The sequence below is a fragment of the Paroedura picta genome, chromosome 6 (genome assembly GCF_049243985.1).
Source record: "Paroedura picta isolate Pp20150507F chromosome 6, Ppicta_v3.0, whole genome shotgun sequence".
NCBI lineage: Eukaryota > Metazoa > Chordata > Lepidosauria > Squamata > Gekkonidae > Paroedura > Paroedura picta.
The window spans coordinates 69,186,040-69,212,300 of NC_135374.1; the positions used below are offsets into that span (position 1 = coordinate 69,186,040).

Sequence of the window (26,261 nt, forward strand, 5' to 3'; positions counted from 1 at the left end):
GAGTAATTTGGTTATGTTTGAACTAATTCTGAGTTTCATGCTAACAATGTTTAAAAGCTCAGTGCAGTTGTGCTTCTTAAGTACATTTCAAATTATGAGTTCCTTCTAAATCAGTATCCCCACAAGAGTGTCGGGTTGTTATTCCTTAGAGGTGCAACATGTTTAATGCATTTAATTATATCAGTACTCTAGACTTGTACTGGTTCTTAATATTTCTTGGTATAGCTCATATTGTGGAGGCATATTTTAACTATTCAGTCCCCAAAGTCAATACCCTCAATGCCACAGAGGCAATCTCATCATTATTTCCTCATATCCTGGAGAGGAGACAACTGAGAGGGGATTTGATAACCATCTTCAAGTATTTAAAATTGCCATATTGAGGATGGAGCAGAGGTATTCTCTCTTGCCCCGAAGGGATGAACCAGAACCAATGGGTTGAAATTAATTGAAAATAAATTCCGTCTAAACATCCGGAAGACGTTCCTGACAGAGTGGTTTATCAGTCGAATAGGCTTCCTCTGGAGGTGTTAGCTTCTCCATCTTTGGAAATTCTTAAACAGAGGCTGGATAGCCATCTGATAGAGAGGCTGATTCTGTGATGGTTCATGGAAGTGGCAGGTTACAGGTGATAGTGGCAGGCGATAGGGTTGTGAGTGTTCTGCATAGTGCAGGGGATTGGACTAGATGACGCATGAGGTCCCTTCTAACTCTATTATTCTATGATTCTATGATTTGGCAGTAGCTACATTCAAGTATCCAGATTTACTTTTGGATTAACACCTTGCATGTGCCATGATAGGAATAAGGTAAAGCTCAGGCAGTACACCAGAAAAGCCCACTTGTGCAGCCGAAGGTTTAATAGAATTAAATGAAATAAGGGGAAAAGAAAACCTGAATGATTACTGTGCAGTATACTTGTATTTCCATAAAGAAGAGCATTATTGTATATTAATAATGTTTACTTTATTTTTTTTTTCAGGCCAGATCTGTTTGACTGGGATAATGTTGTTTGCCAGCAGTCAGCTATACAGAGATTAGACCATGCATTCAACATAGCAAAACGACATTTGGGGATTGAGAAACTCCTTGATCCTGAAGGTTAGTGTGAATGGGGTTTCATTTATAATTAGAAAATCATCTTTTCCCACTTAACTGCCATCGGAAAGTGTTTTTTTTCTTTATTGTATCAGTTTTTCCACTTCCAGATTCATGTGTGCTCTACACAGATGTTCACAGATATTTTAGTTAATTTGGCTGTTTATTCATGTAGCAAATCTATATTCAGACCCTAATGAGTTGAACAAATTCTTCTTTTTAAAAATCTGTATTCTTTATTATGCTGCAAGGTGAGATAGCTTGTTTTGTTCAAAGGTGCTTAGATTTGCAGTTTTTACTCCAACAATAGAAGCTGCAGTTCCTCAGTACTTGCAATTATTCATAACCCATTTTTGAAGTTTTTCACGATTTATTTTTATGTCTAAAATTATTTTAACTAGGAATAAGCTAGTTATTCATGTTATTCATGAAATTCATGTTTTCTCTCCAGTATTCAATCTAAGTTATTATTTTCACTTATTATTTGTGAATTAATTGTTTAAGCACAACAGTGAAAATATAACTGCCATTTCTAAGGGAAATAATCCTTTTATTTATAATTGAGAAAGGGTTGCTGTGAGTATTCATAGGTTTTCTCTGGGACAAAGGTGCCCACTGTCTCCACCCCCACATCACATTGTCTAAATTGAACCCAAACAATAAATGAACACAGATAATACAATTTGCTTGGTTTCATAGTTCCCAGTAGTGGCCAGGGTCTTCAGAATTTTATCCCCCTATAATTGTGCCCCTGAATAGAGAATACACTGAACAATTTTAGGAAACATGTACAATAATGTGCTTTTAAAGACTGTACAGGGCTGGATCCAAAGTTCCTTTTTTGTGAATAGAACAATATTCTTTTAGTTGTCAGTAGTTTGGGTCCATCCCAGTGCATGTGAGTTAACTGCTACATAAAACATTGGAGCAGTAGATATAATAAATAAAAGTCAATAAACTTCATGCTAAATTCAAGCAGTTAAACATTTTAATAGCAATTTTAAAATATTATTTGATAAACCAGATCCAGAAACAAATCCCAGCATAATAAAAAGAAAATCTGCAAAGGCGTAAACATGGAGAGACACAGATAACCAGCTATGCTAAGGATAAGATCATTGTTTCCTTACAGTTGCTAGGTAACAATACTGCAGTGGTGCTAAAAGCCACAACTGTCAAGGCAATTTTAAACCTGGCAGGCGTATATAACCTTGGACTCTATCACTGAGTCCTCAGCACTCACTTGTTTACCTGCTTCTTTCTTTCATGCTACTTTGTTTGACCTTACTTTAATGCTTCCTCCACAATCTATTATTGTATGATGTTTCTTCCTGTTTTTCAAGCCATATCCTACTTTATATAATTTCCTTGGCTCTTGACCAGTATTCCTAACATTAATTTGTTATTTTCATATAACACACAGTTCCTCCTGACCATGGGTATATATTCTTCCTTTATTCTGTTATCTCTAGAAGATCCCCAATGTCACAATTACCAATCTGTCCTTCCACAACACTTCAATCCTAGTGAAACCAGCGAATGCCAATTCACTCAAAGAAATTGGTCGACAAGTCTTGTTTCTCAATAAATGGGATATTCCATACCACTACAGCAGCATAGCCATTTAATGCTAAAAGATAATCTGTGGCTATTATTTGTTTGACTTTTATACAGTTCCTCTCCAGAAGCAGGTTCAGGGCAGTTTACATAGCAGCAGTTAAACAATATGCACAATTAAAACTTTAGGTGCATGGTGTTTTTTCACCTGCATGAAGTTTTTTTTCACTGGCATCCTATCTGCCTTCAGATTGCTTGGCCACAGTGATCCATGTGACAGTCACCTCCAGAATAAACTTCTGTAACTTGCTCTATGCCGGCCTACCCTTGTCCCTGACCTGTAAATTGTAGCTTGTGCAAAATGCAGCTCCTAAGGTCCTCACAGGAACATCTTGGAGTACCCATATCCAGCTAGAGCTGAGGCAGCTGCATTGGTTGCTGGTTGTGGCCCTGATCAGGTGCCAAATCTTGGTATTGACCTTTAAGGCCATCCGCAGTCTATCTCCTTATGCCCCCTGCAGGGTGTTACATTCTACGGTATTAATCTGTTGAAGGCCCCAGGCCGATGAGAGGTTTACCTGGCCTTGACCAGGGCCAGGGCTTTTTCAGACCTGGCCCCAACCTGGTGGAATGAGCTCCCGGGAGAACTGAGGACCGTGATGGATCTTTTGTAGTTCCATAGGGCCAGTGCTGGTAAGGCCTGCCCCCCTGCTGGCTAGCTAGGTCTTCGAGGCCCACCTGCAGCTGTTCCCTGGAAGCACTGTTGAGCTGGGGGAGGTGGGAATTTTCATTGACTATGGGGTTTTATATAGGGTTTTTATTATTCATTTTATGGGAAATCTTATTGTTAGGGCAATTTTGTTACCCACCATGATCCACAGAGTGGTGGGATATAAATAGAAAATAAGTAACAATAGTCCATCAAGATGCCCCAAGCTTCATCCTTCACAGAAGACTCACCTACAGTCACATCACTATCTGATTCCTCCTGGGTGTGTGGTGCCTTTCGGGCCTTCCCCCACTTCCTGTTCCCCTTTCTGACTGACCTGTATCTCCTGACAGAGCAATTCTATAAGCTTCTCGAACTCCCAAGGCTTGGGATCCTGTCCAAAGAGGCATGCTATTATTTTATTTTACTTTTAGTTTTATATACTGCCCCTTTCAGGGCTACGGACTCAGGGAAGTTCACAGGTTATAAATAATTACAATAATAATAACAAAACAATTTAAATTATACCCTATCTCCCTTGTCTGCGATCTTTGTTTTTGCCTCCCCATTTCCTGCTCAGAGGGTAGTACCATGAAGAGTAGTATGGGATGTATAACCATACAGCCTGGGAAAGCTACCCACCCTTTTAGTTAATGCTCCCCCCGCCCAAGTGTTGCTTGATGCTCTTTCACCCATCTTCATTCTCCTTTTATGTTGTCATCTCTCTTTTAAAAATTACCTCGGTGTTCTTAATAGGGAGAGTGGCATTGTTAAGAACAAACTAGGGGGTTAACTGCAGATCACTCTGCAGTGGCCCAACTTAGCTGTGCTAGGAGACTCGGGTCCATGAAACAAAATGCAAAGTGCCGATGTCAAGGTGCACTATCTGGCCCCTTCCCCGGAGAGTATTTCCTCTAAGCTGTGCATGTGAGCAATCACTCATTAACACAGGAAACAATCACTCATTAAATCAGCAGCACTACCCATTGCCAATTGCCCACTATGTGGGAGTGGCAGGATACAAATGGAATATATATATATTGTTCTTTTAAATGTTCACAACTTGAGATTCCATTATAGGGAAATGTTGATTCTTTCAAATGATAATTATTTCAAATAATAGTTATGCAGACATGTTTTGCCAAAATAATACATTTTTATGTATCCTCTAATTTTCATAACATTGTAGTATGGTTATCACCTAAATGGAGCATTTACATCTGGTGCAAAATTTCTATTGCAATACTCAGTAATTATACGTTATATCATATTTTGTATATTATTTTAAAAGAGGAAGAAAACAAGCTCTCCTTTGACCTTCAGTGACTATGTACAAAAGTTTGTAAGGAAAAATGTGATAACAAAAATGGAGTCCTTGAAATAAATCAGAAGTGGCAAACATAATTCAACCATGATTGATAGTAGCCATCAAATAATAAAACATCTATCAAATATCCATCCAAAGGTATAGATAGTAGTTCATATAGAATAATTTGCACAATTCATGGTATGGCCATGCCACAGATATATACTGCAGCCTTGGTCACAGTTAACAGTGGACACATCATTTTTATCCTTCATATATTTGTATGCATAAGTTTGTAAAAAGTAGAAAATATGTGTTCACTTTACAAGGGAAAGTTGGATCTAGTACCTGAATCAAAGTGCATTTTCAATCAGACATTCAGGTCTACGTGCATTGAACAGAACATGAGAATTACTCAACACACCCATACCTGACACTGTTACTGTTTTCTGGTTTCTTTAATTTCTTTCCATATCTGACCTGGAGAAATAAAAAATAAGGCACTACATTGTAAAGAAAGCTAATGGTAATTTTCAAAGAGCAAAGGGAATACATTTTGGTGGCTTTTTTCCTGTTTTATTCAGAGACAAGACTTTCATGTACAGTGCCAGATGTATAGATGAATACTATTTAGCAACATAGCTTGAAAATACACTGCAACTATGGCATTATCAAAGAAATGGGGAAAAAACATTAATTAAAGCTGAGTGTTTGTATTAATTTAATTCCCAGATTTGTAGATATCACTGCATCAGTAATTATCTCTAAGAATGAAAAGGGGGAGAGAGGGCATCAAAGCTGGAAATTGAATTAATGGCAATAGAACTTTATTAATATTGTGTGCCCACGTTCATCCCACATTCTGATGCTCAAATCTCTACAGTTTAAACCTCCATGGCAAGCCTTCATCAATCATACAGAAGTACCTGCGGTAATTGCCTGTTTTTGAAAATTAATATTTGTTTTGCCTGACATATGTTACAATAACAGTTATACCTGACATGTACGTTACCTTACTGTTAATTGCTATTTGTTTATATAAAACAGTAAAGGATAAAAGAACATTTAAAAATCCCAGCCAGATAGGATATATCCAAGTGTATATCTATGACAAAGAGCTATATTTGTGTTACCTAAAGTAGACTTGTCTTCTGAATTTTGGAAGGGAGTAATAAACAGAACTTCCACCAGTGTTTACAAGGGCGTTCTCATCAGAAAAATTGTATAGAGGCCAAATCTTATCCTTTTGGTGCCTCTATATAATTGTGAAACAGCCTTGGGGGACGAACGGTCTGGCCTCTCCAGAGCCAATCAGGGTGCAGCCAGCTTTCAGGGTGTGCTTTCCAGGCCACCAGGAAATGCTCAGGCCACGGGGGGGGGGGGAGAGGGAGCACTTCCCAGCAGCCTGGAATGCACACCCATGGCCTTGCAGAGGCACCCGCTGTGATTGCCAGGCTACCGGGAAGTCCTCCCTCTCCCCCACCCCAACCCCCATGCCCTCAGCAATTTCCAGCAGCCTGGAAAGCAGCTGGGCAGCTGAGGGGAGGACTCTTTCAAAGCCCATTCATAAGAAGATAGTTTGAAATAAAATTAAAAGTATCCTTATTGAAAAAATACATTTTAAAAACCTAACACACTTCATACAGTTTAAACTAATGCAGGCACACAAGACAGGTGTGATGGGTATAATAATTTGGATCGAAGATTAATAGCTATATTATGAAATGTAAAGAAGCCCAAAGGAGGGAGAGCGAGATGCCCTGCATGGAGCTGGATGCACAATACACACCTATGGCCATGTCTTTTTAAGTACACAGTTTCATATGTGAAGGCTAAAGTCAAGCAGCTAGGCTATCAAACAAAGGATTTAATGGGTTTACCTGGGTGAGGCAAAGAAACTGATTTTTAGGTTCCCATATGTTTGACACCATTGCGAAGGAAATTGCACAGTGGGAACATGTGAATAACTTATTGGTCTTTAAGACACCTATATTGTTTGTGTGTACGTATGTGCTTGTAGTTATAGTGAGCCATCTACTAAATTATTACCACTTATGAACTTCTGCATTGGGAATGCAATCTCATGAGGAACAGTTTATTTGTAGCATCCATTCATATGATCAAGTGAACTTTTCCACGTGCAGAGGTAGGAAAACAGGTGCAGGGTAACAATCACCTCACTGTATGGTTGAAAAGTGTGGTCTTTTCTTCTGACTGCATGTTTGTGTTTGTTATAAACAACTAGGGACAAAGCCTGTTGCATTCAGGAATATAACAGGCACTAGATTGGTGGGTGGGGTGGAAGAACTTAGTGGATGGCCTCTCCCTCCCCCCAGGACCTGGAAAGGCTGCAGGCTGGAGGCCTCCGGGCAGGGAACTCACCTGCAGGGACATCTCTCACACTGCAGGGATCTGCAGCCTCTGATTCTCGGAGGGGCGTGGAAGGAGGAGAGGGTGGTGGGGTGGGGGACAGAAGGTGATTGGTTGGCTGCTGGACAGACAGGCAAGCCGGTTGGAGGAGGAGGCACTCAGGCAGAACACCGAGTGGTACTTAAGCCATGAGACCAGCTCCTTCTCCTAGGTGTTACCAGAAATATTAAGTGGAACACATAACCTAATGATAAGAATTGTCTGTAACCATCCAGTCAGGAGGAACAAAGAGTTAAAAATATGTCATATCTATTTAGAGTCATATCCTTAGTGCAGGGGATGGGCACATTGGCCAGATTAAGTATGCTGCTAATTTACAACATAAATGTCCACAGTAGTTCAGTTTTTCTCATTCAAAGAATTCCATATTCTAATAGGGGAATTTCTGAATTAAAATGCACATCTCTTGCTCCCTGTATTGAATACCCTGACTTGATTGTGGTTCTTAAAAAAATCTTGTATTATTAATGCAATACCCTTCAAATAACTTAATATGTCTATTAAAATCTGCAATAGTTACTTAATATGAAGTACTTTATACATAATTAAATTGTTAACAGGTCAATTGGGTGATAATAAATTGACTCATAAATATGGAAAAGAACTGTTTTTAAATGAAACTTCAACTGTAACAGAGCTACTATACTTTTGGCTTTTATTTTGTTCTTTTTAAAATGATGAATCAGTGCATTCACTGTTTTATTGCTTCATTTTTCAAAATGTTCATTACTGTTTTCCCTATAGATTTCTATTGGTCGCCTCTGAAGAAATCATTGTGATTTTTTGACGATTGCTTCATAATAGGATAAAAATGTTTGAATAAAGCAGGAGTTGATTTTTCTTATGTGAAGGCGTCTTAAGCAAAACATAAGCTGTCATGCTTCATTAACTGGTTGCTTTGCTTTTTCTTAGCTCATGGGAGATGGTGATTCTTACTCTTTGTGCAGCTATTTTTACTTATTTATTGAGGCCAGAAACTCAGGTTAAAGATGGTCAGTTCCTCCTGAAGCTGTTGAGGAGATTATTGGAAGATGTTTGTTTTGTTTTGTTTTTGTTTTAACTGACACAAAGTGTGTGAGCCTTACTGCTGTTGCCTCTTGGTTAATGAGTTTTCTAATCTGGATAACATTTAGTTTACCTAATGACTTTATCGACAATCCATAGTAAGCACATATTATGATCCATAGAATTAAACTGTTATTGGGGTGGCTCAAGTTACTGATTTTCTGAGTTGCATTCAGTGTTCTTCAGAAACAAAAAAAACACATGTTTTACTGAGCAAAAAAATTGAGAAAACATAAATAGGTAAGAGAAGCAGATCTGAAAGGAAACTGCAAGCCTTCCCTCCCTCCCTCCCTCCCTAATATAGCTTAAGGAAGTAATAAAGGTAAAAGGTAAAGGTATCCCCTATGCAAGCACCGAGTCATGTCTGACCCTTGGGGTGACACCCTCTAGCGTTTTCATGGCAGACTCAATACGGGGTGGTTTGCTAGTGCCTTCCCCAGTCATTAACGTTTACGCCCCAGCAAGCTGGGTACTCATTTTACCGACCTCAGAAGGATGGAAGGCTGAGTCAACCTTGAGCCGGCTGCTGGGATTGAACTCCCAGCCTCATGGGCAAAGCTTTCAGACAGCTGCCTTACCACTCTGTGCCATAAGAGGCTCTTATTAAGGAAGTAATAGACAATGGCAAAATGGTGACTGCATAAGACTAATGAAAAGAGCAGGTTTAGACAAGCTAGTGCCCAGTGCCACTGCTGATCTGGTTTCTTCATTCACATCATATTACTACTTTCCACAGGGTTTTGAATGGTATAAAGATCTTTCTTTGCCTTCACATCGGAAGATTAAAGCTTGTGACTGTGAAGAGAGAGCTTTGAGAAGCAACTAGGTAATATGAATAAAAAATAGAACAGCATAAATTGAGAACATCACTCTTAATTATAAGGGTTAGACTCTATCATTTGGCAGAATGTAGGGCTTTTCCACAGGAGAGGAATGTAGTCATATAGCCTCCAAAGGCAGGTGGCATATTCTGGCCCCTCCACATGACATCGCCTATCTCCAGAGGCTGGCTTGCAATTTCTTCCATGTTAAGTGACATTTTTGGGAATCACAGAAAGTGGATTCACCACCATAAAATGTGCCTTCCACCAGCAAACAACCAGCCTGCTACCAGCTGAAAGGACGTTTGGAGGGTGAAACACATTATAGTCCACCCAGCTTTGTCCCGCCTTCACACCCACCTCCCTCTACCATGCTCCCAGATATTGGAAGCCACGTCTTAAAAAATGGCCATGTGTGTGGAATAACACATAGGTGGCTACGCACGTAGGCGTTAAAAAATGTTTAACAAAGGCTATGCATCTATGCTTCTTTGCATATGCATTGCAACAAATAAGTTCAATAAAGGTTGAACAACATTTGAATCTAACAAATAAGTAGTACTTCTTTAAAACAAAACAAAAACATTTACAGCCATTGTGGGACCTTTAAATACCAACCAGATATGTGAGTGAGTGACAGGCCATTGAGAGGCACATCTATGGGGCACTGCTCTTTCTTCTGCCTTTTTGAACCACTACGGAGGAGGGTAAAACATGTAAAAAGGCAGCTGGAAAAGGTGAGACAGCTTGAAGGTGAGGAGGGCCAGTGAGGCGTGCGATATACTGTCATGTGTTTGCGTGCAGGATACGTGTTGCTATTTTGACCAATGTGCAGAAAAGCCCATAGAATTCCTATTTCTAGCTTGTGATTTGATTGAAAATTTAGTGTGGACTTCCCCTGATATACTTCAGGTAATGGAAAGCCCTTAATGGAAACTATATTCTTATCCAACATCCAAAAAGAGAGATCTTTTTTTCTGGCACACAGTGAACTACTGATTAGAAAACAAAAAGCTGAAATTTTCGGAAAGTTGCAAGTGTGAATGCACTACTTCTGTTACCTATATAATGTTGCAGGAGTAAATACTAGAAAATGACTGCAGCTTCCATACGCAAAAGTCTGTGTGTGTGTGTGTGTGTACGCATGCACTTGTGACTGTTTGGAGCTGACACAAGTACATACATGAGAATTTAGACTTAGAGTGCCTTAGACTTAGAGTGCCATTAATATATTGCATATTAATTTGTTTTTAGTAGCAATTTAGCTTTCAGAAGCGAAACAAAGTGCTACTAAGATACTAACTTGTATAGGATTAGCTAGTTTTGATTATAGTAGAAATAACCAAATTAATGTTACTAATCATTTCTAATAGAGACAGAACAGGGTGGTACAAAGCCCTAATTTCATTCTTTGAAAATAATTAAGGCACAATAAGTAGAACAAAAGACAGAGTTGTGAAAAATTACTTTTTATGATGGTTGCCAATAAACATGATTGCCAATAAAAATTTACTGTAATAGCGAAGACATCTGTTCAGAAACATGTCAAATATTTTTAGAGAACATATGTTTCTTTTCTTTTTCATTTTTAATCTTCCAGTGCTATGATGATGAAGGCAGTTTTCTGGAATATTTATAGCTTGATTTAACTTCAGCATTTAAAGGCAATTTGGGATAGCTATTTCCTAATTGTACTGCATTTTTGAATGATATCAGTTTTTTGTATGTGCATTAGGAATATTGATTCAATGCACATGACATACAGAAACTGCACAGATATTACACTGACCACTGGTACAGATGAAAGACTGGAATTAATGTAAATGGGATAACCCAAAAGAGCCATTGGCACAAAAAGAAAAATTAGTAGCAATTGGAACTAATAATAGAAGCAATAGCAGTAGCAGAAATAATAATGATGATGATGATGATGATGATGATGATGATGATAATAATAATAATAATAATAATAATAATAATAATAATAATAATAATAATAATAATAATAATAATAATAATAATAATAATAATATCTTTATTTTTATAGTTCACCTCCCCCAGTTGGCTCAAGTTGGGTAAAGGCAATTAAGCAAGAATTGTGGTAGAGGTTTGTAAAAGTAAGCAGGTGGTAGAGAATGCAGGTTGTAGGGTTCTGAATTGAGGTAGAAGAAACTTTTTCTTCCTCTCCCACTTAGGAACACCCAACAAAGTTGATGAATTATAGATCAAGATAATCTCCAGACTACACTCTCCACAGACCCAGTGGCATGGGTCCTCATGAGGACCTTTAAGGCCATACACAGACTGGTTCCACTGTATCAGCCTGGGCCCAGTGCTTAGCTAATTCTAAAAGGCTAGTGATCCCTGACTCAAGAGAGTACATCTGTTCGCAACCAGGGCTAGGGCCTTTTCTGTCCTGCCCCCTACTTGGTAGAATGAGCTCCCAGAAGAGCTATGGGCCCTGTGTACTTGGTCCAGAATACAACTGCCTGGGTTCTCACACAAATGTTGTGGAAAGCCCACATATGTCCAGTCCCACAGCACCTGTTGATTAGTCTTAAAATTTTAACTATGGGCCCTGTAGGAGCTGACCCAGTTTCACAGGGCTTGTAAGATGGAGCTCTTCCAAGTGTTTGGTTGGGGTCAATGAACACCAGCAGTAACAACAGTGCAGAGTAGTACATTGTTTGGGCTCCTCATCATGTGACTATATGCCTAAATCCTAGAATATCCAATAATCTATTATTTTGATGCTCTTCTTTTAGGGCAGCAAGGGATCGAATTAACCTCAATAATTGTGCAGGGTGTGAGTTCATATATATAAACAATAATTAACTCCTTCCCATTTGGGAAACCCTTCCAAGGCCATCAAGTCTCCCAGGGCTTCAGAAAGCCCTGGTTGAAAAAGCCTGGTCTAGAGAACAAAATTTATATTTTACGGGCGTGGAAGCAAAGATGTGCATAAATGATTGATTTCACTGGGCTATGGCTGCCAGTTTTGAGTCTCCTAGCTTTTTTTCTCTGATGAATTATCCTTGCCAGTGTGATATACTAGTTCATGTGTAGGAAACCCAGATTCAAATCCCCTCTTGTGCCATGGAAATTTCCTGGTTACTCTTGGACCAACCTCATACTCTCACAGCCTTGAGGATGAAACATGGCTACTAAGGGAGAGAAAAGGTAGAAAGTTCTGCTACTGCAAATAGCATTATGCTTGCCTTCCGCAAGATTTAATCCATTAAGTATAAATAGCTGACAGCATGGCATTTATCTTAACTGAATCAGCATTCTGTGGAACAAAAGTGAATTCAAGTGAATTTACCTTTCCAGTAGCGCTCGCCTATATTCTTTCTCCCATCCAAACTGACTCAGTTTTGCTTCTGTCTAGGGGGAGTGTTATATTCACATTTCTAATTTGTTACTATCCTACAGCCTGTCAGCATATGAGAAGCTAATACGTATCTGTATAATGATGGTGAATTATGTAATAAGGGGCGATATGTAATAAGGGGCGATGGTGACATTTTGCAGGAAATATTTTGAAACCACACAATGGAGTTGAACACATTTCAATTTCACCCGCAAGAAATTTTGTACCAGTGAGACAGTAGGATTACCAGTTACCTTCTGGGGATGCAAAATCCTTCAATCTCAACTCCTGTTTTCTACCATTGCTCTAGTGGCCAGCAGAAGAAAAATAAATAAAAAACTATCATAAGTGCAATTACATTACATCAGTTTCAGAAGTGATATCATACACTCATTCTGACGGTGCCATTCTGTGTCCTTGCCCACCACAGTTCCCACCAGATGCAACCCTATGGAGCAAGATTCCTAGTCTAAGTGCAGATATTCACAATTAAGAACATTTATTTATTAACACACATATTTCACCTTTCCTCATTGTTCAGTGCAAATTAAACTATTATAAAATTAAAAACTGATATAAAATGGGTCCTTCCCCCTGGGGGCCTACCATTGCCCCAGATCGTGTGCGCAGAGCCAGGAATAGAGGAATGGAAGAAAATGGGCCTATTGTGGGGTATTGTGACCGCCATCCATTTTGTTTTATTTGGTTTATGTGTTATGTGTTTTATATATTGTATTGTATGAGGTTTTATATTTATTATGTTTTTGAGCTGCCACCATCAGGATCTTTGACTCTGAAATAAGGAAACTTTCTATTGAAACAAAATTTCTTTATTTAGAAGTGAATGAATCCTTGGGACTTCACTGTCAGCTCTGAGCTAGTTGGGTAAAGCAGAGATTTATACAGTTTTTTAGGTAGGCCCCTCCTTTTGGAATGCAGCAAACAGGGTTCAAAGGGGTCATAAACTGTAACTAAGTGGAACTATACATCAAAAGACAGGAACTCGTAGAACAAAGGTGTGAGGTACATCTATACACATCTGTACATACATACAAATAAACAGTAACACATATTTCAGTTTCTCAGAAAAACTACTAACATATGTCATGGCAGAGGAATTCTTGTGGGAACTTATTGACTTGGGAAGCTTCAAATGGAAAACAAGCCAAGCAGTCTCTGTGAGCTCAAGGACAAATGCCCTGAAATGCAGGATGTAGCCATAACTCCCTAGAGACAGTTTTACTTTACCAAGCTAAATAACCAGGGAGTGCACATGAAACAGAAACAACATTCCAATTGACTAATATACTGTGTCCAATCTCCAGGTGAATACTGGAGATTCCTCACCAACGCTTCAATAAATGCCAACACAATTTACAACACAAAGCAGTTTCCCCCTCAGAGCAATGTACATAACAAAGTTCCATAGGCACACAGGATCAAAGAAAGGGGGTGGGGGAACAGGCTGGACATTCATATGGTAAAACCACAATTATTTGGCAGAACCAACCTGGTTCTGACAGCCACTAGCCAGCTTGTCTGGGAGTGGCACGATACAAGTGAAATGACAAATAAAATACCAAATTACAAGTCTCCCCCCCCAAAAAAAGATGCCTGCTATTAGAACCCCCTAGCAAGCATGGTGATATTGCATTGCTTCCTGAAGATCTCCAAGAAGAGAGTACCCTCAACATTTCAAAGAGTTGACCCAATATGTTTTATAGTATAGTAACTATTTGTCAGTATAAAAGTTGGTTCAGAGGAAGAGTAGGCAGGTATTGAGTGGAGGAATTCTCTGTATGCAATATGATCCTTCCAATGTTCACTTGATGCAAGCTATAGTCTTTTAATTAGTACAAAAATGGCTACTTTGGAGGCTGGCCTCTGAAGCATGGTACCATTTTGAAGTCCCACCTCCAAACCTCCAGGAATATTTCCAACTCAAGGGTAGCCTGGAATTCAGCTCATCTGCAGAATATAAAGATCAGCTCCCCAGGCAGAAAAGGCTGCTTTGGAGTTTTGACAGGGTTGTTGTGGAGAAGAAACATTGAAGGCCTCCCACTGAGTTTGTTGTGGAATTGAAACACTTGAGGCCTATTGCAGATGAAACCTCCACAACAGCATCCAGTTTCCTCTGCACAACAATGTAGTAGGCCTCCAATCTGCAGAAAGTTGCTTGGCTGCCTCTTCCCTCCAGTAGCAAGGCGGGCCAGGGCAGTATTTTAAGTGAGAAGGGGCTTTTCTGTGACATCCCTTGTCAGCCAACTGTTTGGCAGAAGGGGAAAGCTTCCCCCCTCAAGAGGAAAGCACAAGTACCCCTACAGATTCCTCTGCGTTGCTCTCGGAAATGACTGAGGCAGGGGCTGTTAGAGGCTTCTTCACAACAGACCTGAAGAGGGGGGGAGGGGGGGAGGGAGCGCACTCATCAGCCACCTGCCATCTCCGTGAGTGGTCTCTAGCAAAGTGAGTGGAGTTGTTGGCTGTGACAGTTAGGGGAGAGAGATGCAGCCTGATTGGGCTGGTTGGTCTGTTGGGGGCAGACACCAATGGGGCCGGGCCAATCTGGATGCGCAGAGGAACCGGACGGGGCTAGACAGTGCCCAGAGAGTCTCCGCCCAAGAGGGCTTTTCACAATTATATAATAGATCAAAGTGTTAAAGATTTGGCAGTGGCTAAAAATAAATTTGTCAACTAGGCCTATAGGGTGCAGATCAAGCATCTACAGAATGTTAGTAATCTGCTGAACTTCACTCACTGCATCTGAATGACAGGAGCCTGGAACTACCATAAAGCTGTTTGCCTTTTTTAAAAGATTTGCTGTGCAGAGTATGATACAAAGAAGAAAGTTAATTATTTTGCTTCACTGGAGCAGTTAACGTACTACAGAACAAGCCAGTATCCTTTCTCCTTTTATGAAAGGTCCTTTCTTCTCATTTGAGATACATTTCTTGACCTGATTACTTGCAAAATTTAGAGGAAGGCTAATTAAATGAATGGAAGCATGTTGTCAGGCCTGACACTAAATGTAAATAATGATAAATACACAACTGCTGTTATTTTTATATCTATTTAACTCAACACTTTTCATTTTTGCACTTAATCTCAAGAGTATATTTAGACCTGTAAGATATAAATCAGGTGGTGGTGGTAGGAACTGTTACAATTTGCATGTATAAATAAAAATGTCAATGATTGTTGGGTTATTACTATCCCTTAGGGAAAGTCCCTTGGCAACAGATTGCCAAAGCCGTGTTCAAGAATATTTACAAACAAGTATCAAATTAGAAAATGGGAATAACAGGTGGTGTTTGGAAAGAACAGCATCCATCAGAGAATTAGTGGTGCCTTTGCACTAGCAGTATATGAATCACTTTTGCATAAAGCAAAAATGAAACCTGTGGTTTCTTGACAGCACTGGAAGGGTTTTGCTGATTGGGTAGAAGTTAGTGTGTGTTTGTTTGTGTGTATACATATCTATATATCTATATCTATATCTATCTATCTATCTATCTATCTATCTATCTATCTATATATATATATATACACACACATATCAATGCATGCATGCATGCATACATACATATAGTATCCATGGTTCCTCTATATATGTGTAAAACAGCCCTGTGGGAGTAGCGTGTCCTGTGGGGGGGCGTCTGAGAGGGAATATGGGCCAATCAGGGTGTGGCCTAAGGCCTACCTCCCTCATAGTGTGCCTATTATGGGGAGAGGAAGGGAAAGCAATTTAAACTACTGAGAGACATCTGAGGCCTGGTGGGTGACTGTGGGCGGTTCTCAGTTCTCACAGAGCTGTCATCCCCACTTCCCTGACAAAGTGTCTGTTATGGAGAGAGGAAGGGAAGGCAATTTTAAACTCCTTAGAGACACCTGAGGCATGCTGGATGACTATGAGCCATTCCCAGTTCTTTCACAGCTCACAGCCCCACTTCCCTGACAGGATGTCTGTTATGGGGAGAGGAAGGGAAGGTGATTTTAAACTGCTTAGAGACAACTGAGTGGGTGACTGGCCCATCCCCAGTTTTCTCAGCACCACTTCCCTGACAGGATGTCTGTTATGGGGAGAGGAAGGGAAGTCGATTTTAAACTGCTTAGAGACAACTGAGGCCTGCTGGGAGCTTGAAAGCTCATCTGTAACCACTATGCCACAATTCCCAAAGGTCAGTCCTTTCCCACACTCAACGAACATTCCACACCACAGGTTCTTGACACCCATCTCTCCACACCCATGCCCTCATTTGCCACCACGCCACCACAACCCCCACCCCCTCCAACACACATATTTAACCTCATTCCCTTACAGACTGGACAAGCCCTCTCCTTACTCTTCCCCATGCCAAGCTCTTTCTATCTTAATCATTCTCTTCCTTTTTATCTCCCTGTCTCTTTGCTATTCCCTCCCTCTCCCCCCGCTAGCGCCCATTGTATCTGCTACAATGGGCTTTAATTCTAGTATATATATGTAGTAATGTCCACTCACTCTCCAAAAATGGCCAACTATGGGTCTGGAGGGGGTAGAAAGGGGATGGACCCAGGGCAGAAAAAACCTTGCTGGTAGTGACTAGTCCAGAGTGTTAAGTAACTTAGCTGAGTTGGGGGGAAGGTAGCAGGAGACGATGAAGCAGCAGATGCCTGCCCCAACCCTATTTCTGGCCCAGTAGAGTACACTGCTGGGCTGTTTCTGGTCTTGGAGGTGGAGGGGTAATAGGGCACTCACTCCCCTAACCCCTCCTGCACTGCAGCTGCTCCATCTTCAGGAAAGGACAGAGAGCTCTCTTGTGCCTTCTTGGGCAGAATCCTGGTCCCTTCCATACATTCTTGGGGGAGTTAAAACGGAAGCACCATAACCACTTTCTTACTGGCATGGCCATGGGAGGGAAAGAGATGGACAGGCGAGAAGTTGCCCTTACTGCATGCCCAGTGTCATGAATCCTCTGGATCCCTGAGGGAAATGACCCTGTCTGGATCCCATCTGGTATCTCAGGACTGACATGCACCCAACTTGGTTTCCAAATACAGGGTGGGGAAGGGACCTCTTCCCCAGAATCCTCTTCCTCACTCTGTGCTTCCATCTCCAAGAGGGCTAAAAGGCTTGCCTCCCCTTCTACCCTTGGCCACTCCATTTCTCAGCTGCCTCCATTCCATCTGCTTTCAATCTCCATTCTACTTCCTCCCTCTCCTCTCCAGTCATCTGCTCTCCATCTTCTCTGCCTGCATCTCACCCCAATCTTCCCCACCTGAGCTCTTATCCTCTCCTCAATTACTGTTCACTTCCCCTGCTCCCTCTCATTGAGTTGTCAAAAGGATTCTGCCTGTCCCACCCCTGCCTCTGACTTCTAGTTGCTACTCCCCACCACCTGTATGGTTTGGGGTTGGGGCCAAGTTCACTCTACCATGGCAGCGGGAAAGTTAGAAATGTTGCCTTGGCTTTTCCTAGCTAGCCAGGTTGTGGGGCCAAAGCCACTTGCTTTTTTTCCTGGGTAGCTTTGTGAAGCCAGCCAACATTTTTTCATTTTTTGCAGGGGAGGAAAGGGAAGTGCTGTGGTGGCACATGTGTAGGTGGTGGTGGTGGGGAGGCTTCTACCCCTCAAACAGGGGAAGCCATGTAATACATAAGAAAGGGGGCCCAAATCCCCAACCTCACTTACTGATTTCTGCTTTCTCCTCCAGGCCAGGGCTGGCCACCCCTAGGTTAGTTGTGGGAAGCAGAATGCTGGCTCATCTCCACCCTTCATTACCCAGCCTTGCTCAGCCTGGCAGCCAGGCAAACAGCTTGTATTTTGGTATTTAGTGAATGTGATGCAGATATACCATAATTTCTTTGAAACATTGATCCAAATAAATAGAATAGGAAAAGGTTCACTGCACATAGGAAGACACAAACTTGATTTGCTATGGTAACATCATGCTGTTTTAATCTGTATATAGTCTATTAATTCAAAGAAGAGCATATAAAGTAAAATAATTTTATACAAAATCTAAATATGGTTGCTCCTGAAATGCAATGTATTGTTAATGTGTCAGCAGAGATCTCATTTGCTATTAAAATAATTGATTTTAAAATTATTCTTAGTTCATTGTAATGCCAAAATGGGTACCATTTGAGTTTTACTTCAGCTACTAAGTTGAGTAATCAAAATTCAGAAATCTTGAAAATCTACCTGCTCTTTTTTTATCCCCAAGATCATTAGCATCCTCTCCCAGATATGTGATTTTCCAAATGAATGCCCTACATATTACATAGGGTTTCCTGTTGCAGCCTGAGAGGTTCCTATAGATTTTGGAGTAGTCCACCCTCAAAAGTTTCCATTTTCTCCAGGGGAACTGATCTCTGTAATCTGGAGATAGTGTTGGCATTATCCAGGTTGGGCCTAGAAATCTCCCAAAACTACAACTGATCTCCACAGCATAGATACAAGTTGCTCTGAAGAAAATCACTGCTATGAAAAGTTTACTTAGTAGCGTTACACCCTGCTGACGTTTCTCCCCAGGTTCTACCCCTAAATCTCCAGGCATTTCCTAACCCAAAGTTGGCAACCCAATCTGGAGAACAGTTGTAATTCTGGGAGAATTTTGGGCACATCAAATAAACATCTGAGTGTTTGTTTGTATGTGAATCAGTTCATTCCTTTATGAACTAATTAACAGCAGTGGCTATAAAAATAATCATCTCTATCAATCACATGCTGTGTACACAAACCCATGATTTTCAGACACGTACCACAGTACTGCATTGAATTTGTATATACTTATGTTTTCTTGAGATCTGTTTCAAAAACATCAATTACTTGTTTAATTATTTTACCCAGGAGATAATCAATTCTGAAAACCTAATAAGTCCACGGACATTTAAAGGATACTGGGTAGAATCTGCACTCACATTTTTCCCCACTGTAAATCTTGCCGAATTCTGGTCGATTTGAACCCGTATCTACAACCTTCCTTTCCCCCGATTTCAAACACATCACCCTTCTGCATTTGCATTATCCCAATTTTCAGTCGCCTTCCCACTTGGTTGGGGGGGGGGGATGTCAGGTGAAGCTCCAGCCAGCATTAGAATCATAGAATCATAGAGTTGGAAGGGGCCATACAGGCCATCTAGTCCAACCCCCTGCTCAATGCAGGATTAGCCCTAAGCATCCTAAAGCATCCAAGAAAAGTGTGTATCCAACCTTTGCTTGAAGACTTCCAGTGAGGGGGAGCTCACCACCTCCTTAGGCAGCCTATTCCACTGCTGAACTACTCTGACTGTGAAAAACTTTTTCCTGATATCTAGCCTATATCGTTGTACTTGAAGTTTAAACCCATTACTGCGTGTCCTCTCCTCTGCAGCCAGCATTGAAGAAGCAGAAGGCTGGAGACTGCTTTATTTCCTGCCTTTTGACTCCCAAGTGCACAGCAAGATCAAGCTAGGGGAGGGGCAAATGGTACATGAGGCTGCTTGTTTATCTTTCTTTTCCTCCAGGATTGGGGGAGAGGGATTGGAAGAGGGGGATTAGGGGAGGGGGATTGAGGGAGAGGGAGGGAGGGGTGGCAGTAGCCTCACAGAGAATGAGATGGGGATCTCTGCTCCTAAAAGGTTGGGCTTTTGGAGCACAGTCATTTTAAGAGAGGTAAAATGAGGTCAAAAATAAGACTTGTGAGGGAATGGCAACTGGGAACTAGGCAGTCACTATGTGCTTCACTATGTCAGCAATGGAGGCATGGGGCAGGAAGTTAATCTGGCAAAACACAGAAGATCTAGACTCTCAAAGCAGTTTCTTCAAATGTAGCCACTTATATCCACTCCTGGGTATCGCAGGAGAAAGATAGGGTCATTGCGGATCAATCAGTTGCTGTCTGGATACGGTTCAAGGTTTTGGTTTTGACCTTTAAGGCCTTATGCAGGTTGGGACCCACATACCTGTAGGACTGCCTAACGCTCTATGCTCCCCGCAGGGCTTTACGCTCTGCGGATGAAAATTTATTGGTCGTTCCCAGCCCCAGGGAAGTGTGCCTAGCCTCAACCAGGGCCAGGGCCTTTTCGGTCCTGGCCCCAACCTGGTGGAATGAGCTCCCGGGTGAGCTACGAGCCCTGTGGGAGCTTACGGCGTTCGGGAGGGCCTGTACAATGGACCTGAACTGAACTGAATGGACCTCTTCCACAAGGTCTGTGGTTGAGGCTGGGGTCGGCGAGGTAGATCTATGCCCCCTACCAGGTATGAGTTTGCATCTTACCTCCTTCATCTCCTCCCCTCTAATAGTGGGGGTTGGGAGTGGGGTTTTCCGCCATGTTGGGATTTTATTTCTTTCCATTGGGGTTTTAATGGGGTTTTTAAGAGTGGCAGGGAATAAAATTAATCATCATCATCATCATCATCGATGTTGCAGAGGGAAAATTTAAAGTGCTAAATATCAAAATGGAAATTTAATAACTTGTAGATGACTTTTTAATTTAGGGTCACCGGAGACAAAAAGCCCAGTGTAGATTCACCCCTGCATAACTTTCCAATCTGCTGGACAAATTCTAGTCTCAACATGAAATGATGATGATGATGTTAGCCATTCAGTCAAGTCCTACTCTTTGTGAAACTATGGTTCAACTTCTGCCATGGTTTCCAATATTTCACCACTTCTTTAAGTTGTGTAATGTTCTGACCTGTGTACATTTTATTTATTTATTTTTCAATTTTTAGACTGCCACTCTCATTCATGGCCTTCTCTTAGTGGTTTACAAATATAAAATCAATAAATACACCACAATATATATAAACAATATATAAAACCTAGCATAACTACTTTCTCCACTGTGTTGGATCACATTATATGACCAAAATAGGTGAGTTGAAGTTTCATGATTTTGCCTATTGGTGATATATTAGGTTTTATGTGCTGTAGCATTTCCTTATATGAGACTTTTGCTATCTATGGAACCCAGAGAAGCCTTCTCCAATACCAGGGTCCAAACAAATTGATTAATCTTATCTGATTTTTTTCATTGTCCAACTTTCACAACCATAGGTGGCTACTGGGAATATGATAGATCTAACTAATCTTCATTTGGTAGTCAGGCTTATATCCTTGCTCTCTCATGTTTAGTTTTCTAGCATGAGAAATGTGGGCTTTTATATGGTAATTGGAACAGTTTTTTGACTTACCCTTTTTTGGTAATGGGATGAATACAGATCACTTCCACTCCTCTGGCCATTTATTAATTTCCCAGATTTTCTGGAACAAAGCTGTAATTATTTTGATTGGTACACATCTCAGCATTCCATGTGGTTGATCATGAGCTTTTGGCCCTACCACTTTGCCAGGACCGGGATTAGTAGAATCCCTTGTCACTCCCATGTGGGGTGCCTCAGGGGCAATACTCTCTCCTACGCTCTTTAATATCTATATGAACTGTCTATCTCTTCTGATCTGGGGCTTTGGGCTGGGTTGTCACCAATATGCAGATGAAACCCAGCTCTACCTCCTGATGGATGGCCAGCTGGATTCTCCCCGGATACATTTGCCAGTTATTTGGAAGCAGTGGCTGAATGGCTCAAGCAGAGTCATCTGAAACTCACCCCCTCCAAGATGGAGGTCCTGTGGATTGCTAGAAGGAGACAGGAACAGGCAACACATCTCCCATGCCTGGATAGGTTTCAATTAACACTGCACTGACCACCAGGAATTTGGGGGTGATCTTTGATGCCTCATTTTCCATGGAGGCTCAGATCAATAATGTAGCCTGAATGGCATTTTTCCATCTGTGTCAATCACAGCTACTAGAGCCCTACTGGTCCTCTGATGACTTGGCCACAGTGATCCATGCTAGGTCACTTCCATACTAGACTCATTCAATGTGGGCCTCCCCTTGTCCTTGACCCAGAAATTGCAGCTGGTATAAAATGCAGTTGCAAGAGTCCTCAAGAGGAGGGCCCATATCCAGCCAGTGTTGAGACAGTTAAGCTGGTTACTGGTCTGCTTCTGGAACAAATTCCTAGTTTTGACCTTTAAGGCTATACGCAGCCTAGGTTCAACCTGAGGAACCGCTTATATGCTTATGCCCCTCACAGGGCTCTTCAGTTTGAGGGTCTGAATTTACTGGTCATCCTGGGTCCCCAGGATATTTGCCTGGCCTCAACCAGGGCCAGGGCCTTTAGGATCTAAGATAAAGGCCCTTCCCCCAACCTGGTGGAATGAGCTCCCAGAGGAGCTAATGGCCCTAACAGGGCTATCTAACTTCTGCAAGACCTGCAAGATACAGCTCTTCTGCCAGTCATCTGGTAGAGGCTGGGGGGGAGGTTACTAGAGTTATGAACTGGGGTCCTGCCCTATTCTAAGTATTTCTGTATTGAACGCAGAAGATCAAGGCCCAGAGTGATACCACTTGGATCATGGTATTGGTCCTTGGTTGGGATCAGATGGGGGATATGAGTCATGCCGCCAACTTCACCATTGTTTTATATTGTGGATAATGTTATTTTAATGTTTTAATGGGTTACTCTGTTTTATTGTTTTATTTGTAAGCCACTGCAAGGTGACTTTTGTCGAGAGAGGCGGGATATAAATCTATAAATAAATTAAATCCTTAACATTGTTTCTCTCCCTTATATATTTGAGAAACAGCTTCCTGGGAAGAGACTGTCCAGGGCCCTGTCTGTCCAGGTCCATCCCAGGTCCCCCTCCAGCTCCCATTCTCCCTCCATGCCTGCGAGAAGCCTTGTGACTGCAGCGTCCATTGTCGCCCACAAGGAGAGAGGCAGCAACAGGGCTTTGCGGCCCGTGGGTAATCTCCTGCTGGGAGGGAGCCAGGGGGAGGGTTGCAGCCTCCCTGCGGGCCGCAAAGCCCTGTCTATGCCAGCGGGGAGGAGCTTCCCATTCCCTTTATCCCGCTTTGTAGGCCAAAGGGAGCCGTGCCCACCCTCCCATGCCCTCCTGACTGCCGCCCCTTTCAAAGCTCATTTTTAAAATGGGCTTTGATACTAGTAAATAAATAATTTTGAGCTCAGTAAATGGATATTTACATTCCTTGCACTGTTTTGTGACTGTGACTTTAACAAAAGTAGGAAAAGAAAGAGAGAGTTGATCTATCAGAATGTAGAGTATATGTTCCACACTAGTTGTGCAGTTCTATGCAGTCCTCAGATGTATATTTATGTAGGATTTTTTTTCAAGTATACATGTATAGCATCTTGTGAGTGTTTTATACCATTGTAGATATATTAAAGCATACTATGTAAGTATATGAACATATGAAGCTACATTAGTCTGAGTGAGATCATTGGTCTGAATCTGGGTCAGTATTGACTGGAAGAAGCTCTTCAGGATCTGAGAGAAAGGTGTTTCCCGTCATCTAGTTTCCTAGATCCTTTATTTGGGCATGCCAGTTATGCAATGGCTGGTGCTTGGATATGGTCATGTTTCTGTGTACCAGCAGCTATTGGTAGGAGCTGTAGAGCATTCTGGATCATTTCCATTCAAAAAAGGGCATCCAGTTACTTTCAGTAAAGGGAACAGATGGGTAGATCTCATCCACTGAAATGAATGACAAGATAGTTCAGTGATATGCAAGTGTACCCAAGAGCATCTACATCTTGAACAGATTGCTGGGATCTGATTATGCAACCTTGAAGGTGTTACATTAGTTATCCATTGTTTGGGGCTACACAACAGCTTTTTCACACAATGTATTTTCAGTTCCTGAATATCATGCTGTGCACTAAAAGGTGTCTGTCACAGAGTGTTAGGGAACATTTTTATTTGTATTCTGTTCTTCTAGCACTGAGTACACTGTTCTTCTTAACAGTTGATTTCACTTTAGACTAAAAGCTTTACAGATTTTGCTTTTAGGACTTCTCAACTTGCTAGCATTGGTTTGACACTTTCTCCATAACAGACGCTCTTCCACGTTTTGACAGTTTAGTTCACTTAGCAAAAATGCAGCACTGCCTTTCTGTCAATCTGTTTAAAAAGCTATCATGTTGTTATCCACCCCATCTACCTCTATCGCCCATGTAATTAACTTTACAAAATGACAATTTTTACAGTATGTGTTATCCTCTTGATTATTTGCTTTAATTAATTGGCATTGAAAAGCAGTTGTCATGGTGTCTGTAACTGATTATGCTTTGGTTTTCAGCTACCTGTTCTAATTTTACCTGTTGAGATTCTGTAATATTATTTCCCAATTGATTTTGACTTGCATCATACAAAGTGTTTAGCCAAAAAGCATTTATTTTGAATGTGATTAATGAATATTGATGTTAAGTGGTATCCCTCAGCTTTCAAGATAGTTTTTCAGCATTACCACTCAGGGTGGGCATGTCTGACATAGTATTTGAGCTGTGGATCTGTACTGAAATTATTGTTAAACCTGTAACAAATGATAACATCCCTGTGTATATCAAACAAGCTAACACATCTCTTGCAATATTGGTTAAACTTTCAATTATTCACAACAATTTTTTTTCTTCTTTGCTCTCAGAATTTCAAACTCTGTCTTGGCTGTAATGTATTTTTAATGGATGCTATTTAGATGCGTTTAATGACAGCCACATTTTGCTACAATTAGCACATTCACTGCATTATTTAAAATCCCATTTCAAATTCATACCAAGTTTTCAAAGAAGGCTTAATGTATAAAAAGCTGGCAAAGTCTGTTTCATTCATTCATTTATTCAGCTTAATGGATGGCCTCTCTGTGCCTGACATCACTATAACCAGCATGGCTGTCATCAATGGGGAATACTGCCTGGAGTGTAACAAGGCAATATTCTATGGCAACACAATGTGCTTTATTTTATTTATTTTATTTTTTAACTTTTACCCTGCCACTCTTGTCACATTTTGTCTTCTGGAGGCTTACAATATAGATCAGAAACACAATATGTCCATAAAAATCCCATTAAAACATGAAACAGTATCAGCAGTATAAAAACAGTATCAGAAGATGGCTGCATAACTTCCTACTACTCCCAACCCAGGTATTCGAGCCTGAGGCCAGTACAATGACCATAGATGATAAAAACTCAAGGGTTCAGATCTTAAGCACCAAGTGCTGAGAGCTTAGTGTAGGGTGGAACCAACAGCTCATAACTCTGGTCACACACATGGACCTCAACCAAAGGCCTGGTGGAAGAACTCCATCTTGCAGGCCCTGCAGAACCTAGATACCTCAGTCAGGGCCCTCGGTTCTTCAGAGAGCTTATTCCATCAGGTTGGAGCCAGGACTGAAAAGGCCCTGGCCCTGGTTGAGGCCCGGGACAACCAGCAAGTTGATACTCATAGAGCAAAAAGCCCTGTAGGCATAAGCAGATAAGCGGTCCCTCAGATAGGTAGGACCTAGGGCATGGAGTCACTGAAGCAGTAGGTGCAAACTTAAATGGACTCCAGGGAATGGTAGAGGACAGGAAGGCCTGGAGGATCATTGTCCATGGGGTCGCGATGGGATCGGACACGACTTCGCACATAACAACAACAACAAAGGGCATGTATAGCCTTAAAGGTCAAAACCAAGGATTGACCTGGAAGCAAACTGGTAATTAATACAGCTGCTGCAGCACTGGCTAAATGTGAACGAATAAGGACCCATTTTGAACCAGTTACAATTTCTGGATCAAAGACAACGGTAGGCCCTTTTAGAGTGAGTTACAGTAGTCTAATCTGGAAGTGACCATTGCATGTATCACTGTGGCCAATTGTTCTGAGGACAAGTAGGGTGCTAGTAGCTAGTAGAGTGAGTTACAGTAGTCTAATCTGGAAGTGACCATTGCATGTATCACTGTGGCCAATTGTTCTGAGGACAAGTAGGGTGCTAGTAGCCGTGCTTGTTGCTACCTTCAGGTTACCTTCATGATCTGAGCTTCGACTGAAAGTGAGGCATCAAAGATGGCCCCCAAATTCCTGTCATCTGGTGCAGGA

General features: G+C 41.3%; 1 protein-coding gene across 18 annotated transcripts in view; it reads left to right on the top strand.

Moving 5' to 3' along the window:
* The window catches only part of DMD (dystrophin), a 1,311,735-nt gene that overhangs the window by 464,846 nt on the left and 820,628 nt on the right, over positions 1–26,261 (top strand). For all 18 annotated transcript variants that reach the window (XM_077342956.1, XM_077342959.1, XM_077342965.1 and 15 more), the window contains exon 7: positions 983–1,101. In XM_077342956.1, the coding sequence (XP_077199071.1) occupies positions 983–1,101 (119 nt within the window). The remainder of the gene's footprint in view (positions 1–982; positions 1,102–26,261) is intronic.